Consider the following 15,873-nt stretch of genomic DNA (forward strand, 5'->3'; position numbering starts at 1 on the left):
TCCTCTCCTCTATCTTCTCCTCTTCCTCTCCTCCATCTCTCCATCTTCTCCTCTTCCTCTCCTCTATCTTCTCCTCTTCCTCTCCTCCATCTCTCCATCTTCTCCTCTTCCTCCTCCACGTCCGTCCTTGTATATTACGTGTCTTTACTGAAATATGTGTACACAGACCTGCACATATATATTAGTATGAAGTATATTTATATCTATATTATAATTATAAATATTATAAATGTTATATCTACTGTATAAAGTGTTGTGATGTGATGTAATAACAGTTACCCCCCCCCCGCAGTGTGTATGTATAAGGAGCCATCGCTGCACGAGCTCGAGGAGAAGCTGCTGAAGTCATCGCGGAGCCCGACGATGAACGGCGAGGAGGAGCGGCGAGGCCTGGAGCAGCAGGAGGAGCAACAGGAGGAGGAGGACTGCACAGAGCAGGACGGATCATAGCCTGCAGAGCCCCCCCGCAGGAGGAGGAAGAGGAGGATGAGGAGGAGGCGAACTCCCATTTTAACACTCCCTCTGTTCAGCAACTACAACCACACCAACGACAACAACCGCCGCCACGACGACGACGGCGACGACAACGAAAACAAAGAAAAAAAAAGATGCTAAAAAAAAAAAAAAAAAATCTTCTTGCTCATGTTGAATGTGTGACGGGAAAAAAAAAATCAGGACGTTGATGATGATGATTTACATTTTATGCAAAAAAGCCCTGCTGATATGGCGCCCGGAGGCTAGCACACCTACTCTTCATCGCCACGTTGTAAACATCATCATCATCATTTGTGTCACGACGATGACGAAATGTTTCCCGAGCTGAGCGAGCGCTGAGAACTCTGAAGCTTTAAGCCATGTAGAAACTTCACTTCACTTCCTTTCATTTCTTGATGAATGCAAAAACTTTCGCACTTTCGACACGCCGCGCTTCTTCTTCTTCTTCTTCTTCTTCTGCGTGTTGTTCTGTCCAATCAGAGAGAAGAGGGTTTTTTTCTGTTTTGTTTGGTTCTTCAGCTGCCACATCTTGTTTGTTTCTCGAGGTCGAGAGTTCGTTGCAGACACTGCCGATAAAAAAGCTTCCGAGGGGAACGAATACTGAACGACTTCCTGTTGTGATGGACCGGAGGACGAGGAGGAGGAGGAGGAGGAGGAGAGGGAGGAGGAGGAGGAGAGGGAGGAAGAGGAGGAGGAGGAGGAGGAGAAGGAGGAGGAGGAGAGGGAGGAGGAGGAGGAGGAGGAGAGGGAGGAGAGGGAGGAGAGGGAGGAGGAGGAGGAGGACGAGGAAGAGGAGAGGGAGGAGGAGGAGGAGAGGGAGGAGGAGGAGGAGGAGGAAGAGGAGCAGAGGGAGGAGGAGGTAATCCGGTTCATGTTTCTGATTTAAGATCAATACCTGGATCAGAGCAGCCGGTTGGTTTCTAGAAACCTCCAACAGCAGATATCTGATGTTTCTGTAAGAACTTCACATTCCTGCGTTTTAAAATCATCCATCAGGTTTTATATTGACTTCCCTAAACGTTGACTAAACATTGACTAAATGTTGACTAAACGTTGACTAAATGTTGACTAAACGTTGACTAAATGTTGACTAAACGTTGACGCTAACGGAACGTTGATGAAACTTTGACGCTGATGGGACGTCGACTAAATGTTGGCTAAACGTTGACTAAACATTGATTAAACATTGATGCTGATGGAACGTTGACTAAACATTGACTAAAAGTTGAATAAACGTTGACTAAACATTGACTAAACATTGACGCTGATGGAACGTTGACTAAACATTGACTAAACGTTGACGCTGATGGAACGTTGACTAAACATTGACTAAACATTGACTAAACGTTTACTAAACGTTGACTAAACATTGACGCTGATGGAACGTTGACTAAACATTGACTAAACGTTGACTGAGCGTTGACTAAACGTTGACTAAACATCGACTAAACGTTGACTGAGCGTTGACTAAACGTTGACTAAACATCGACTAAACGTTGACTGAGCGTTGACTAAATGTTGCCGCTGATGGAACGTTGACTAAACGTTGACTGAGCGTTGACTAAACGTTGACTGAGCGTTGACTAAACATTGACGCTGATGGAACGTTGACTAAACGTTGACTAAACGTTGACTAAACATTGACTAAACATTGACGTTGACTAAACATTGACTAAACATTCACGCTGATGGAACGTTGACTAAACGTTGACTAAACATTGACTAAACATTGACGCTGATGGAACGTTGACTAAACGTTGACTAAACGTTGACTAAACGTTGACTAAACGTTGACGCTGATGGAACGTTGACTAAACATTGACTAAACATTGACTAAACATTGACGCTGATGGAACGTTGACTAAACGTTGACTAAACGTTGACGCTGATGGAACGTTGACTAAACATTGACTAAACATTGACTAAACATTGACTAAACGTTTACTAAACATTGACTAAACATTGACGCTGATGGAACGTTGACTAAACATTGACTAAACGTTTACTAAACATTGGCTAAACATTGACTGAACAGGACGTTGATGGTACATTGACTAAACGTTGACTGAACGTTGACTTAACGTTGACTGAGCGTTGACTAAACGTTGACTAAACATCGACTAAACGTTGACTGAGCGTTGACTAAATGTTGACGCTGATGGAACGTTGACTAAACGTTGACTGAGCGTTGACTAAACGTTGACTAAACATCGACTAAACGTTGACTTAACGTTGACTAAACGTTGACTAAACATCGACTAAACGTTGACTGAGCGTTGACTAAACGTTGACTGGGCGTTGACTAAACATCGACTAAACGTTGACTTAACGTTGACTGAGCGTTGACTGAACGTTGACTGAGTGTTGACTAAACATCGACTAAACGTTGACTTAACGTTGACTGAGCGTTGTCGCTGATGGATCGTCTCCCTGTCAGGAGGTCCAGTCTAAAATCTGATGATGATAACCAGTAAATTGGCCGCCAGGAACTTGAAGACACAGAACACAATGAAGAGCTTCCTCTGGTGTCCGTCTCTGTGCTGCGTTCAGGGTCTGAGAGCTTCCTCTGGTGTCCGTCTCTGTGCTGCGTTCAGGGTCTGAGAGCTTCCTCTGGTGTCCGTCTCTGTGCTGCGTTCAGGGTCTGAGAGCTTCCTCTGGTGTCCGTCTCTGTGCTGCGTTCAGGGTCTGAGAGCTTCCTCTGGTGTCCGTCTCTGTGCTGCGTTCAGGGTCTGAGAGCTTCCTCTGGTGTCCGTCTCCGTGCTGCGTTCAGGGTCTGAGAGCTTCCTGTGGTGTCTGATATCTGATATCTGATATCCGGTGTTTGATCTGATGAGGATATGAATGTGTTGATGAATGACTCAGCGTTATTCCAGAGCGTCAAACGTCGTCTGTTTTTGAACACATTTGTATGTTTTTGTTTGTTGTGATGCCGTCGGACACGCTGCGCTCTGATTGGTTTATCTTTAACGTGAGCAGCATGTTGACGGCTTCATGTTGCAGCTGATTATTAGTTATTTATTGATTAGTGTTTCAGACCTGAACTTACACAGAAGTCTTTAAATCTCCACTTAAATCAACTATTAGATGTTTTCTTTCACCTTTATTGATTATTTGCCTTCACGCTAAAAACATATTTAGGACCCAGACGAGTGTTTTTATTGGTTTCAGCCTGAAAAATGATTTAACTACAACGAATTCAGACATAACTAGTCAACAATAATAATAAATTCAACTTATATAGCGCTTTTCAAGTACTCAAAAGACGCTTTACATTATGGGGAAAGTACGGAAGCGTAGATCTTTAAGAAGGTATTTAAAGTTAATTTGATGTTTCTAAACTCTCTGTGCACCAAAGTTATGGAGGACAGAACCTGCCAAAATAAAAAATAAAAAATAAATGACTTGATAAATACATAAATATGGCATTAAATGTGCCAAAAATAAAATCAAAAATAAATATAGGCATTAATTAATAGATAAAATGTAACATCAATTGATATTTCTGTTTTAATTTGCTTCTTTATTTATTTACCTTTAGTTACTGTATCAATCAACTCTTCTATTTAATTTTCCCTTTTATTTATTTATTTTTATTAACTTTTAAATGTATTTATTTATTTCTGTATTTATTTTTTATTTATTTAAAAAAAATGTTAAATGCAATAAAAACAAATGCAAAATAATTAAATACATAAATGTAAAAGTTAATAAGAATTAATGAATAAATAAAAAAGAAAATTAAATAGAAGAGTAGATATATATAGGAATTAATAAAAAGTATTTCAGCATTTTTTAATTTACTTTAAATGTATTTTAAGTTAATTTATTCATTCTTAAACTGCATGATTAAATAAATACATACAATTTAACAATGAATAAATATTAAAAAAAAGAATAAATGCAAAAATAAATAAATACATTTAAAAGTAAGAACAAAATAAAAGGGAAACTTAAATAGAAGAGTACATAGATAAGTATTTTAGCTTTTTTTTTTATTTACTTTAAATTGATTTATTCGTTATTAAATTGCCAAAACAAATAAATACATACAATTTAATAATGAATAAATATATTGAATATAAATTTCAAATAAATAAAGAGTAAATGCAAATGGACATTTAAAAGTAAAAAAGTAAAAGGGAAAATTAAATAGAAGAGTAGATAGATAAAGAAATTAAATAAATAAAGAAGCAAATTAAAACTGAAATATCAATTTATGTCACATTTGAATTAATTAATGCCTACGTTTATTTATAATATTTTTGGTGCATCTAATGGCATTTATTTATTTCTTATTTTTTTTATTTTGGCAGGTTCTGTCCTCCATACAACGTGCCTCATGCAGCTGTAATGTAGAGAAGATCTAATGTGTGGTTGAAGCAGACTGAAACCTTTTAAACGTCCTCTCTCTCTCCGGGTCTCACGTCCTGGTCCGGTGATGCGTTCAGGTGTCGGCTGATGAGAGGACATCTGGTGACGTGTTTAACACTGCCCTGTTCGGTTCAGACGAGAAGCACTGCCCTGAGAACCGCTTCACTCCTCCGACCTCGTCTCAACCGCCGCCGCTCCTCTCTTCTAACCAACTTTATTTAAACGTCCCGTCGTGGGTTTTTAGATTCCTGTAGAATAACGCTGATGTTCTAACGTTGAGACGAGTCGCTGCACTGCCCCGCCGTCCAACCTGCAGTACCTTTCTTCTTCTCTTGTTTCTCCTCTATCACGAGTCACCGACCGAGTCTCCCAGAATGCATCTCAACCGTCTCCCAGTTTACAAAGATCAACCAGTCGACCTCCACTTCCTGTTTCATATATATATATATATATATATTCATATATTCATATATATATATATGTATAATAACCCGTCTGTCCAATCACTGCCTTCCTAATAATAATAATAATAATGTGTTTAATATGTAGCAGCAGAGGAGCTCTAAGTATGGAGTATCAGTTGTGCCATAATCTTTACGTTGCATAGCTTTTTGCACAGATTTAAATTTATTTTTTTACAAATGTGTGAAATATTGAATATAGAAGTCTGGTAACACAGAAACAGATTCAAATTCAACATTTTATGATTTTTTCTTTTTATAATGTAAAAAATTTTGCACACTATAAAGTCGTTTCGGTCCTCGGACTATTGTCAGGTATATTTATTATTATTATTTTAACAAATTAACAAATTAACACGTCTCATTGACACGTTTTGTTCTCTACAGGAGAAAAAAAAGTGTGTTTTAACTTTGTTTAATTTTGTGAGCAAATGGGAATTAAAAGCCACATTAATAAAATAAGATTAATAACTTGCATTCAAGATAAAAAAAAACATTAAGCTGTTTAATTAAAGGCCAAATGTTGAAATTAATATTTATTGTAAATAATCACAAAACATTTTGAATAAAAGAAACAAAAAAAAGTGAAAATAGAAAAACAGAATCTGTTCTGTTTGTTAATGAAAAAATTATGAATATGAATAATTTGTTTGTTTTAAATTCATACAAAGATGATTTTTGGGAAACTCGGTCCCCTCCCATCAGCCGACAGGAACCCGCCAAAATAAAAGACACTTATAATTTGTTGACATCTCACAGATTAAATATAATAAAGTTTTTGCATGTAGACAAATAAATAATATTAATAATAATATTAATGCTAAGCTGATCTGTGACGCTCCGTCGTTAAACACGCTGCACATTTTGAGCTTAACAGTGATGAAGCGGGGGGGGGCTACAGTCGCTGTTTATCTTCTTTGAGATTTCTGTTTGGGATTTTTGTTGGTTCCAACGGACGGACGGACTGAAGGAGGGAACGAACCAATCACAATCCACCGTACTGCCTCTGAGAAAGTCTTCCAGTTTGGGGTGTTTGGGGAGGTTGGGGGGGGGGTCGGTCCACGAGGACAGGAGAGACCGACGGGGACGCTCGTCTGGTCTGAAGGGACGCTGGACGTGTCTGTGAACGCTGTTTTCATGTTTGTGAAACTTTCAACCAAAACACTCGACAGGAATGTTGTAACACGAGAGTCTGTTCTACCTCGTCTGCTGCTACGGAGGCTCAACCAGGACACGAACACACGGCGCCGACGTTACGTCACGTCACGTCACGTCACTAAATCATCATTTTACAAAGAATTTTTAATTTTCTTTTTTTTTTTTTGGAGGATTTGGAGACTGAAATTCCTATTTTGGAAATGTATAGACGCACTCGTTGCTTTTTCTAATTATTAAAAAAATTAATTACCCGATAAATAAATAAATAAATATGCCATTAAATGTACCAAAAACAATATAAAAATAAATGTGACATAAATCGTTTTTTGTTTGCTTAGTTATTTATTTACTTATTGTAATAACTCCCCTATCATATATACTCTTATATGTATTTAATTAATTAAAGTATTAAAGTATTTCATTTTCCCTTGTATGTATGTATTTATGTATTTATTTATTTATTTATTTTTATTAACTTTTAATTGGATTTATTTATTTTGGGATTTCTTTTTTATTTATTTGAATTTCTTTTTAAAATGTATTTAACAATAAATGCAAAATTAATTAATTAATTCAAGAGTTAATAAAAATAAATAAATAAAAGAATAAATTAATAAAAAGTCAAAATTATATACAAGAGTAGATAGATTTAAGGGAATTAATAAAAAGGTAAATAAATAACGAAGCAAATTAACACAGAAATATCAAGTGATGTCACATTTTATCTATTATTTTTAATATTATTTTTGGTACATTTAATGGCATATTTATTTGATAATCAAGTCATTTATTTATTAATTTATGAGAGATAAAAAATATAGAAAATAAAAAATGTACTTAGAGATTCATTTATAAATGCAGTCTGATACTGAGACCTGATGGATGTTGGTTTATTGGTCAGGACAGACATTTCTACGTGATGTGAACGTGGCCAGTTTGTGTATTTCTGGTAAATGTGATGACGCCTGAAGGCAGCGTCGGCGTGTAAACTAGAAGTAGAACGAGTAGAAGAGACTCTCTGTGATTAAAGAGACGTCAGCAGGTCGACTGTTCAAATCAGATTTAACGTCCCAATAACTTCCCATAATTAAATGAATGAATAACCTTCTGATGACGAGTCGACCTGCTGAGCTCTCCCTGTAACTTTATCCAAAAACGTTGCCGGCGCAAAATGATGATGTCATTACCGAGCGACAGAGGCCCCTCCGGCGGCTGGTGGAGCGGCGGGAGGACGGCGAACCGTCGCCACGTTGAAACCGTCTTTGTCTCTTGATCTCTTTGTGTTTGCTGATGTTTGCACCTTTTCTGAGACACCTTCATATAAACGCATCATATATTAGAAAACAACGTCATCGCAAATACGAATACGCAGCGGGATGAAAAGATGAGTGAAAAATAAAAACAGAACGAAATAAAGCTTCAGAGTCGCCTCGTTCTTCATGAAATGTTGTTTTACTGTGAAGGTTTTGTGTCTGTTAGATACTTTAAATCATCCCCCGTGTACCCTGTGTACTCTGTGTACTCCGTATACTCTGTATACTCTGTGTACTCTGTGTACCCCGTGTACCCCGTATACTCTGTGTACCCCGTGTACTCCGTATACTCTGTATACCCCGTATACTCTGTATACTCTGTGTACCCCGTGTACTCCGTATACTCTGTATACTCTGTGTACCCCGTGTACTCCGTATACTCCGTATACTCTGTATACCCCGTATACTCCGTATACTCCGTATACCCCGTATACCCCGTATACTCCGTGTACTCCGTATAGTCTGTGTTCTGAGAGGTAAAATCACTGCGTTAGTGAATGGAGTCTGGTGGCTTTGAAGATGAAACGGCTTCAGTTCCCCGTCAGTTTGAGCCGTCTGACGGGGACGTTTTAGTCGAAGTTGAAGTGACCCCTTTAGTGATGACATCAGATTTAATTCAATGAAGTTTATTTAGTTTATTTAAAGAAGAAGAAAAAGTGAATAAATTGAATGAAAAAAAACAACAAACAATAATCTAAATTTAAGATGTGTCTTTCATAATCAACTGTTATCTTCAGTATCAATTTCAAAATAAAATCCCCGTTTGTAGAGACTGTTTTTCCGGAGAAGCTGAAGACGGTTTCAGACTCTCGTTACAGTCTGAAGTGTTTTTGTTCTTTTTTTAAAAGCTGTTATTCTTGAAGCAAAGTGAAAAACACAAAGTGGGACAGGCGGGCTAAAAGCTCAGCGAACGTCCGTCCACTTTACAGACGTCTCCGTCTAACGCTGCAATGTCTTAAGAGCTTCATCCAATTTTAACGAGGAGCGACACGAAAACACGACTCTGCTGCAGCAGAACGAGGCTGAAACCGTCCGCTGACATCACAGCGAGCAGAAGAGAACGAAGAGGTCCATCTATCTTTGTTCCCGTCGTCATGGAAACCGACGCCTGGACGCACAAACGGACCGACACCAGCCAGCCTCAGAGCGCTTTAGAGAAACATTCAGTAGAACATCTGTAAATGTAGATTTAGAACAACCTCACCTCTGTAGCTCCTTCACAGTAAAAGCCTCAAAGAGACACCTGGTGGCTTCATGCTATGCTAACTAGAGATACCTGACAGTTTTAGGGCTTTTATTGTGAAGTAACAGTAAGGCTTTTATTGTGAAATAAATGTAAGGCTTTTATTGTGAAGCAGCTGGAGGACTTTTACTGTGAAGCAGCTTTAGGACTTTTATTTTGAAGGAGCTGGAGGGTTTTACTTTGAAGCAGCTGAAAGGCTTTTATTGTGAAATAAATGTAAGGCTTTTATTGTGAAGCAGCTAGAATTTTTTTTACTGTGAAGTAGTAGGACATCTTTTACTGTGAAGTAAATTTAAGGCTTTTATTGTGAAATAAATGTAAGGCTTTTATTGTGAAGCAGCTTTAGGACTTTTACTTTGAAGCAGTTGGGGCTCTTACTGTGAAGCAGCTCCAGGGCTTTTATTGTGAAGCAACTAGAGGACTTTTACTGTGGAGTAAATTTAAGGTTTTTACTGTAAAGCAGCTGGAGAGCTTTTATTGTGAAGCAGCTTTAGGGCTTTTACTGTGAAGCAGCTGTCCAAACAGGATGTTAACTCAACATTCTGTATTATATTGTATAATATTCTGACTGTAGTTTACATGTTAACATAAAGTTCATGATATATATCATTTAAACATCGAACGTCAGATGTTCTTTTATTGATTTAGTGATTTATTTGACAGTAAACGTTTTTTAGATGTCCAGACGGTGAAGACACAGTGAAGACACGGTGAAGACACGGTTAAGACAAGATGAAGATACGGTGAAGACACGGTTAAGACATGGTGAAGACACGCTGAAGACACGCTGAAGACACGGTGAAGACACGCTGAAGACACGCTGAAGACACGGTGAAGACACGGTGAAGACACGGTGAAGACACGGTGAAGACACGGTGAAGACACGCTGAAGACACGGTGAAGACACGGTGAAGACACGGTGAAGACACGGTGAAGACACGCTGAAGACACGGTGAAGACACGGTGAAGACACAGTGAAGACACGCTGAAGACACGGTGAAGACACGCTGAAGACACGGTGAAGACACGGTGAAGACACGCTGAAGACACGGTGAAGACACGCTGAAGACACGGTGAAGACACGGTGAAGACACGCTGAAGACACGGTGAAGACACGGTGAAGACACGCTGAAGACACGCTGAAGACACGGTGAAGACACGGTGAAGACACGCTGAAGACACGGTGAAGACACGGTGAAGACACGGTGAAGACACGGTGAAGACACGGTGAAGATACGATGAAGATAAAGATGACATACAGATGTTCATCATGTTGACGGTGTCGGCTCAGTTAAACTCTGTTTTTAGTCATAAAGTGTGAATAAAACTAAATGTTTTAATTCTCAGCTGTGATTATAAATCTAATAAACTTGATGAAATTAGTCATAATAGTATGATAATATCTTAGCTGTTTAATATAAACCAGGTTTTCATCAACATGTAGTTACAGACTGACGCCACCAGAGAGAGACGGAACACCAGATGTGTCAACAGCTGTAACATCTTCAATATGTAATACACATAGAAATATAGTCAATATGTTTGTATTAACTCCCTTATTTATTCATTCCTCTGTTTAATTTTCCCTTTTATTTATTTATGTATTTATGTTTATTCATTTTTAAATTTATTTATTAATTTTCGCATCAATTTTTTATTTTTTTATTTTTTCCATTCATTTTTTATTTCCAATATTTATTTTTTAATGTATGAATATATTTATGTATTTATGCATTTGATTATTTCTGCAGGATTTTCCCTTTGTATTTCACCCCTTATTCATTTCCCCAATCTTATTACTTTTGTATTCTTTTCTTTATACATTTCTTTATCCAAAAAATAAATAAACAAATACAAATACATTTTAAAATAGATAAATAAATGAAAAATAAATAAATACATTTTTAAATTGATAAAAAATAAATACATAAATAAATACAAATGAATTAATGTCTACATTTATTTTTAATATTATTTTTGCTACATTTATTTATTTATACATTCATTCATTCATTCATTTATTTATTTATTTATTTATTTGTGTTCATTAATTAATTAATTAATTTATTTATTTATGTATTAATTTATCAATTAATTAATGTCTACATTTATTTTTAATATTATTTTTGCTACATTTATTTATTTATTCATTCATTTATTTATCTATTTATTCATTTATTCATTTATTCATTTATTCATTTATTCATTTATTCATTTATTTATTTATTCATTTATTCATTTATTTATCTATTTATCTATTTATTTATTGATCGATCAGGTTCTGGAAGCCTCGCGCTGTTGAGAAATCAGTGATCGATGTCGCAACAGGAGGAGGAGCATCAACCCGGAATAACTTCTACTTCCTTCATGTTCCACACAGACAGACACACGCAGCTCGTTAACGGGTTTAACGGCTTTAACGGCTTTAACGGGTTTAACGGGTTTAACGCTCCGCTTCAGTCCGGCTGGAACTCGCGTCTCCGTTTTGGTTCCTAATTGCGACCACTTTAATTAGTTAATGAATTAGTAATTAGCGCGTGTCTTTAACCCGGGTCCCCTCTCAGACCCGCCTCCCCCCCCCCCCCCCCGGTATAAGCCGACTGGATGATCCGGACCCAGCAGACCCCCCAGACCTCCCAGACCTGCTGCCCATGTAAGTCAAACCTCCTGCTCGGGTTTATTTCTTAAATGTGTGATTTTCTCTATGGACCCTGGTTGGTCCTCATGTTGTTGTTGTTGTAATGCTGATTTCATGATAACTGAATGTGATTCTGATGTTTTTCATTCGCTGTCAGTCGCTTTGAGTAAAATCATCCCTGCATGACTGAACATCTGCACCGTGCTGTTCCACGCACGGACCGGTGTCTGCTGCTCGCTCGCAATTAAAGTCCTGCGTGCGAAACGTCATTTAGAAATCCCTCAATTTACTGTTTGGTCGGTTATTGTAAGCAGTGTATACACACCAGGAGCACAACTACACATCAGCATTAATCATCCAGATGTGTTCTACATATCGGCATACACACACTGCACCAGCATGCGCTCAAACCAACAGAAATACAACTTTTATAAATCATTTTCCTGTTATTCCAATAATCCCTAATGCACCTCGATGGACAGTAACACTCATGAAATCTGTTGAAGTGTTGCATGCTGAATGATTTATGAGCCGAATTGACCATAACACTCTAAATATTTGTAAAATCTCTTAAAATGTGTTAAACGTTTTGGTTCAGTATTTTCAGATGATGGAAACATTTTGAATTGAAGACTTTTTAGATGAAGATCTTCCCACACACACACACACACACACACACACACACACACACACACACACACACACACACAGGAGGGAGGGGGGGCAGCCTGTCTGTTAGCAGAGTCCTCCATCGATCCAGTCTGATAATCAGATTATCGTCAATCACATCAGATTGGGGACTCTGCAGCGATCAGCAGAAACACAGCTGAACACTGCAGTCCACCTGCCTCTTCATCATCATCATCATCATCATCATCATCATCATCATCATCATCATCATGAGATCTTTACAGTGAATGAATGAATACAGGAAAAGAACTTTATCTCCTTTTCCAGATACTGCTGCATGATGTGTGTGTTGTATTTTGACCCCGTACAGGATAGAGACTATAGAGACTATAGAGAATATAGAGAATATAGAGACTATAGAGACTATAGAGAATATAGAGAATATAGAGACTATAGAGAATATAGAGAATATAGAGACTATAGAGACTATAGAGAATATAGAGAATATAGAGACTATAGAGACTATAGAGAATATAGAGACTATAGAGAATATAGAGACTATAGAGAATATAGAGACTATAGAGACTATAGAGAATATAGAGAATATAGAGAATATAGAGACTATAGAGACTATAGAGAATATAGAGACTATAGAGACTATAGAGACTATAGAGAATATAGAGACTATAGAGACTATAGAGACTATAGAGAATATAGAGACTATAGAGACTATAGAGAATATAGAGAATATAGAGACTATAGAGACTATAGAGACTATAGAGAATATAGAGACTATAGAGAATATAGAGACTATAGAGACTATAGAGAATATAGAGACTATAGAGACTATAGAGAATATAGAGACTATAGAGACTATAGAGAATATAGAGAATATAGAGACTATAGAGACTATAGAGAATATAGAGACTATAGAGAATATAGAGACTATAGAGACTATAGAGACTATAGAGAATATAGAGGCTATAGAGGCTATAGAGGCTATAGAGACTATAGAGACTATAGAGAATATAGAGACTATAGAGACTATAGAGAATATAGAGACTATAGAGACTATAGAGACTATAGAGACTATAGAGACTATAGAGAATATAGAGAATATAGAGAATATAGAGACTATAGAGACTATAGAGAATATAGAGACTATAGAGAATATAGAGAATATAGAGAATATAGAGACTATAGAGAATATAGAGACTATAGAGACTATAGAGAATATAGAGACTATAGAGACTATAGAGACTATAGAGAATATAGAGACTATAGAGACTATAGAGACTATAGAGAATATAGAGAATATAGAGGCTATAGAGGCTATAGAGACTATAGAGAATATAGAGAATATAGAGAATATAGAGACTATAGAGACTATAGAGACTATAGAGAATATAGAGACTATAGAGACTATAGAGACTATAGAGACTATAGAGAATATAGAGAATATAGAGACTATAGAGAATATAGAGACTATAGAGACTATAGAGACTATAGAGAATATAGAGACTATAGAGAATATAGAGACTATAGAGACTATACCAGAGACCTCCTCATGTATGTCTCTTTACACTTCTATAGTCTTAATTAGGTGAAAAAAACAACACAAGAGAAATGTGTTAGAAAGATATTAGACATGTATTTAACAGTTATAGATTTGTTAGAATAGAACGTAATCTATGAACTGAGCCACGTAAACTTTGAATGTCGACGTTTCTGAACCCAAAATTATGTTTCATATCACGCTTGCAGAAACGGACAAAGCCACGTAGTTAACGTTGTGATTGGTTAAGTTTAGGCAACAAAACGATTTGGTTAAGGTTAGAAAAAAAACATCATGGTTTTGTTGAAATAATAATGTAACAACGTAACAACGTAACAGCGTAACAGCGTAACGTAACAATTTAACGTAACAATGTAATGTAACAATGTAACGTAACAACAGACCCTAAAAACGGAACTAAACAACGGAACCTAAAAACATGACGGAACACGGAACTACTATAAACACCGTTACGTAAAACACCGTTACGTTAAACACCGTTGCGTTAAACACCGCTGCGTTAAACAACGTTGCGTTAAACACCGCTGCGTTAAACAACGTTGCGTAAAACAACGTTGCGTAAAACAACGTTACGTAAAACAACGTAAAACAGCGGTACGGAAAACAGCGGTACGGAAAACAGCGGTACGGAAAACAACGGTACGGAAAAAACAACGTTATGTTACGGAAAACAACGGTACGGAAAACAACGGTACGGAAAACAACAGTATGTAATAAAACAAAGGTACGTAAAACAACGGTACGTAAATAAAACAACGGTACGTAAAACAACGGTACTTAAAATATTGTTACGTAAAATATTGTGAAATAAAACAATGCTACTTAAAACAATGCCGTTATTCGCAGTGCGAAAGCTCAGAAAAATCGGCCTCCTTCCGAAAAAAATTACGCTGCTTTTTCACTGCGTGTACTCGTGACCAAAACAACAGTTTGAAAAAATATATTGACTTTTCCGTTTCTCAACAGACATTTTCCAGCACCCTGCTGCCGAAAGTTTACGTTTTTTTACCCTTTTTTTTTTTTTTACAGTGTACTTGACAAATCTCCCTTTAAGGTACATTTTGAACAAATAAAAAAAATGTGCGATTAATCGCGATTTAAATATTTTAATCGATTGACAGCCCTGATAATATAATTTCCCCACTTTAATTCTGAATGCCAGATGAAGATGTGGAAGACTTCCTTCTAAACATCCTGTAAACTCTCAGTAACGTGTTTGCTCCGTCACATGAAGACAGTTTCCTCCTCCGTCTCCGTCTCCGTCTCCTTCATCTAAATCAGGTTTTCTTTGAAGGCCTCCGCTGTGTCTGACTGCTCTACATTTACTGACTGCTCTACATTTACTGACTGCTCTACATTTACTGTCATCACATTTGTAAACTGAGTCAGCAGAAAGAAAACAAACATGAGGATTCATTTCCTGAAAGAGGAACGTTGTTTATTAAACCGTGAGGATGGATTCTGCAGCTAAATGATGATCAGAGAAACTGCTGAGTGTTTGTTTGTGAGAACGAGCTCCTGAAAATGACTCATTAACTTCCCAGAATCCTCTGGGGCGAGATGCCGGGGTGGTTATTGTCATTTCGGTACCTTCAGCGCATTACACGCCTCTCTACTCTCTCACAGTCGGGTGTTATTGAGTGTGTGAGACGGATGGGTCTCGTTCTGGATGTCCCTCCTGGGATCCACTACCAGCTCCGGTCCTCCACCATCATCATCCCTCCGTCCGTCTCCTCCTCCCTCTAGTTCTATCCACTTCAGACGGGTTTTATTTTGAAATGTGGACACTGTGAGACACCTCTTCCTGTCTGAACTGTTGTGTTTTTTATATTGTAGTTTATTACGACTTCCTGTTGGGAGGTTTGGTCGTAGAGTTCATCAGAGCAGGAAGAAGAGTTTAGAAGCAAACACTGCTGTTTTTTTGACAACAGCGCTGCCGCCATTTTGGACTGAAAACACTTAGTATATTTATAATATTTTATTGTTCC

The 15,873-nt window shown here is 37.3% G+C and overlaps 2 protein-coding genes across 6 annotated transcripts in view; both read left to right on the plus strand.

Moving 5' to 3' along the window:
• Window positions 1-631, plus strand: part of LOC119491121 (fibroblast growth factor 12-like) — a 43,189-nt gene extending 42,558 nt beyond the window's left edge. For all 4 annotated transcript variants that reach the window (XM_037774800.1, XM_037774799.1, XM_037774798.1 and 1 more), the window contains exon 5: window positions 293-631. In XM_037774800.1, the coding sequence (XP_037630728.1) occupies window positions 293-450 (158 nt within the window). In that variant the 3' untranslated portion in view covers window positions 451-631. The remainder of the gene's footprint in view (window positions 1-292) is intronic.
• A 10,746-nt stretch (window positions 632-11,377) lies between these two features.
• LOC119491100 (interleukin-1 receptor accessory protein) overlaps window positions 11,378-15,873 on the plus strand; it is a 256,684-nt gene continuing 252,188 nt past the window's right edge. For both annotated transcript variants that reach the window (XR_005207540.1, XM_037774758.1), the window contains exon 1: window positions 11,378-11,694. Coding sequence is in view for 1 of the 2 variants with exons in the window: in XM_037774758.1 (XP_037630686.1) it covers window positions 11,693-11,694 (2 nt within the window). In the remaining variant the exon portion in view is untranslated. The remainder of the gene's footprint in view (window positions 11,695-15,873) is intronic.

This window comes from Sebastes umbrosus, chromosome 7, assembly GCF_015220745.1.
Source record: "Sebastes umbrosus isolate fSebUmb1 chromosome 7, fSebUmb1.pri, whole genome shotgun sequence".
Classification (NCBI taxonomy): domain Eukaryota; kingdom Metazoa; phylum Chordata; class Actinopteri; order Perciformes; family Sebastidae; genus Sebastes; species Sebastes umbrosus.